The sequence below is a fragment of the Montipora capricornis genome, chromosome 8, assembly GCF_036669925.1.
Source record: "Montipora capricornis isolate CH-2021 chromosome 8, ASM3666992v2, whole genome shotgun sequence".
NCBI classification, from domain to species: domain Eukaryota; kingdom Metazoa; phylum Cnidaria; class Anthozoa; order Scleractinia; family Acroporidae; genus Montipora; species Montipora capricornis.
Window position 1 is genome coordinate 25,359,404 of NC_090890.1, and position 2,500 is coordinate 25,361,903.

General features: G+C 41.4%; 1 protein-coding gene across 1 annotated transcript in view; it reads right to left on the reverse strand.

Annotated features, from left to right (window-relative positions):
* Positions 1-365: 365 nt before the first annotated feature.
* The window catches only part of LOC138058878 (uncharacterized), a 4,561-nt gene continuing 2,426 nt past the window's right edge, over positions 366-2,500 (reverse strand). Inside the window, exons 2-3 of the mRNA XM_068904324.1 lie at positions 2,107-2,366; positions 366-1,129 (exon numbers count right to left, since the gene is read on the reverse strand). Of these exons, the coding sequence (XP_068760425.1) occupies positions 836-1,129; positions 2,107-2,366 (554 nt within the window). The 3' untranslated portion in view covers positions 366-835. The remainder of the gene's footprint in view (positions 1,130-2,106; positions 2,367-2,500) is intronic.

Here is a 2,500-nt window from a genome sequence, read left to right on the forward strand (position 1 = left end):
GCGACAATGGTTGTCATGAAATTAACCGTGTCACACAAGGCGATTTGTTGCGGCGACTTGTCCCCGCGACGTGTCGCAGCGACTTATTGCCTGGTGTGTCCCGGCCTTTATGGGATTGTGCAAGTAGTGAATGGATAAATGTTCACTCTCTCGTAGCGCCGACTGACTCGTCCATGGATGAAGAAAAAATGTCGTTAGAAAAATGAAAAAGCAAACTAGCAAACCAAAGTGATGTTTTTAAACAACGTTTTACTCAATAAAAACAAATTAAAACAAAAGTGAGTGCTTTTACACAAAAATGTTGCATCTTCCCAGTTACTAACGTAATACAATATTGATTCGAATAAAAGATCCCACTCACCCGTTAAGCGTGAACAAGCCACAGAAAAAAAACAATGGGAGAAACACATGATCTCACTCAGGTTGGTAAAAGGGTTTTAGTTCGACTGAAATATGGTGTGTTATCCGATTCACTTCATTGCCAAGACAAACGTCACAAAGCAACGATAAATATATAGATCACAGACAGATGTAAATCGGCTGTGCATATCTACTTTGTATTTTCAACATTCTTTTTTTTTGCGGCATGTTGTACAATGCGTTGCTTACAAAATCTCAATAGCGCTTTCACTTTACGCCTAGCGAGCCATGTTGATATATCAGACACAAAGAGACGACTTCCATTTTGCTGTAGCGCAAGAAAAGAAACATAGTCAACTACATTAGTGCATTGAGCTTATCCCCTTTTATTTTGATCTGATTAACGAATATAGGCCCTAGCGAAGTAAGAGAAGTTGCCTCATTATGGACATTTCATTGCGAGACTAAACTGACTTTAGAAAGGCTGGTCGATTTTCCTAAAGAGGATGCCTGCAAACATCATGAGAAGGCCAAGAAACTGTGGCCTGACTTGATCCATGCCGCTAGTTGTTGATGCCATGGTCGTTTCTTCATTAGTTGATGGAGTAGTTGATGGCTGTTCAACCTCGTTGCAGTTGTCTGTTGTACAGCACGTGTTGTCACAGGACACAATGGTAATTCCGGTGCCCATTAGTGCTCCCTCGGCAACCTCACAGATGCCGCTTTGAGACATAGAACAGTTTGGCATGGATGCAGTAGAACCGTTATTCTGAGAGAGAAATTGAATTCTTAGTTGTGATTGCGTTAGACATGGAGAACGCTACTTCTAATCTTGGGTATCCTGTGCAGAGCGTGCCTTTTAGCAAATTTTCGTTTTTTCGTTTGTCTGCTTTTTCAGCGCAACTTGAATTACGTCATACGTGCATTGATATGTCATATGCGCAAATGACGACCGCGCACCTCATGACTGTTTGTTCCTATGGGATTGTTTCTTTCCCTACCCTTCTCCTTTGCTGTCAAAGCGACTGTCGAACGGACTTCAATAATTCGAGATTACTACTGAGTACAATAGCATTAATAGTAATAACTGCTTCCTGCCCCAGTGGAGCACGTTCCGATTATGAGTCAATAGGCCTTATGTGTGAAGTTACAGCATATGCTCATGATCAAAATTCAGCACCAAACCTCGTTTGCACAAAATTATTCACATTATCTGAACGTGCAATGCTGTTCGTAGGTGGGTTTTCTTTACAAATTTGCTCCTTTGGGATTTAGCTCTTGCTAAAATTTACAAGTTTGATTTTCGAATACTGCTCTTATGCTTGATGACGTCTGATTGGCTAATTTCACCACCAAGCCTCGAATTAGAAATTAGAAATCCAAAAGATCAAGCTTGTAAAGAAATCCCACTTGGGAACAGTATGGCACATCCACTGACGTGAATAATTTTGTGCAAACGAGGCTTGGTGGTGAATTTTGAGCATACGCCGTCATCATGCATAAGGCCTACTCGAGGCTTGGTGGGGAAATTAGCTAGCCAGACGTCCTCACGCATTGGGTCTTTTCAGATCCTAAAGAATTCCTATACCGGTTGCATTTCAACCTGTTGCTGCTCACAGAATTCAATATTCGTGATTGCCTTTTGCTCACTCGCCGCCGTTGCCTTTGGTTTGACTGCTTTTGAAATTCAAGTCTCAGCTAGACAATAAACCGATGCAATATTGTTTACGGTATGTTTTTTTTTACCTGCATCCCACAGCTCAGGTAATAACTGGTCAACTGACCGAGGTTCGGAACGTTTGCAACAATTCTGGTGGTGAGGCAAGCGTCATATGTCAGCGATATGTTCACTCCTGACACATTCATACTCATATTCATTCCTGGCACATTCATACTCATATTCACATTGGGTGTTGGACACTCCATTGATCTTAATTCTTCTGGTGTAGTGCACGTTCTCATTGTGTTTTGGTCCGGGATGCACGTGTAGCAAGTTATCGCTAGAGCTAAAAAATGACAAAAAAGAGACAAATCAAACAACATTGGTCACGAATGGAAGCGTCGGTTTTCATAAGATAATCAACCAATGAATGCATTAGTCAGTTAATCGATCAATCGATTGTTCGATTCAGCCAACTGA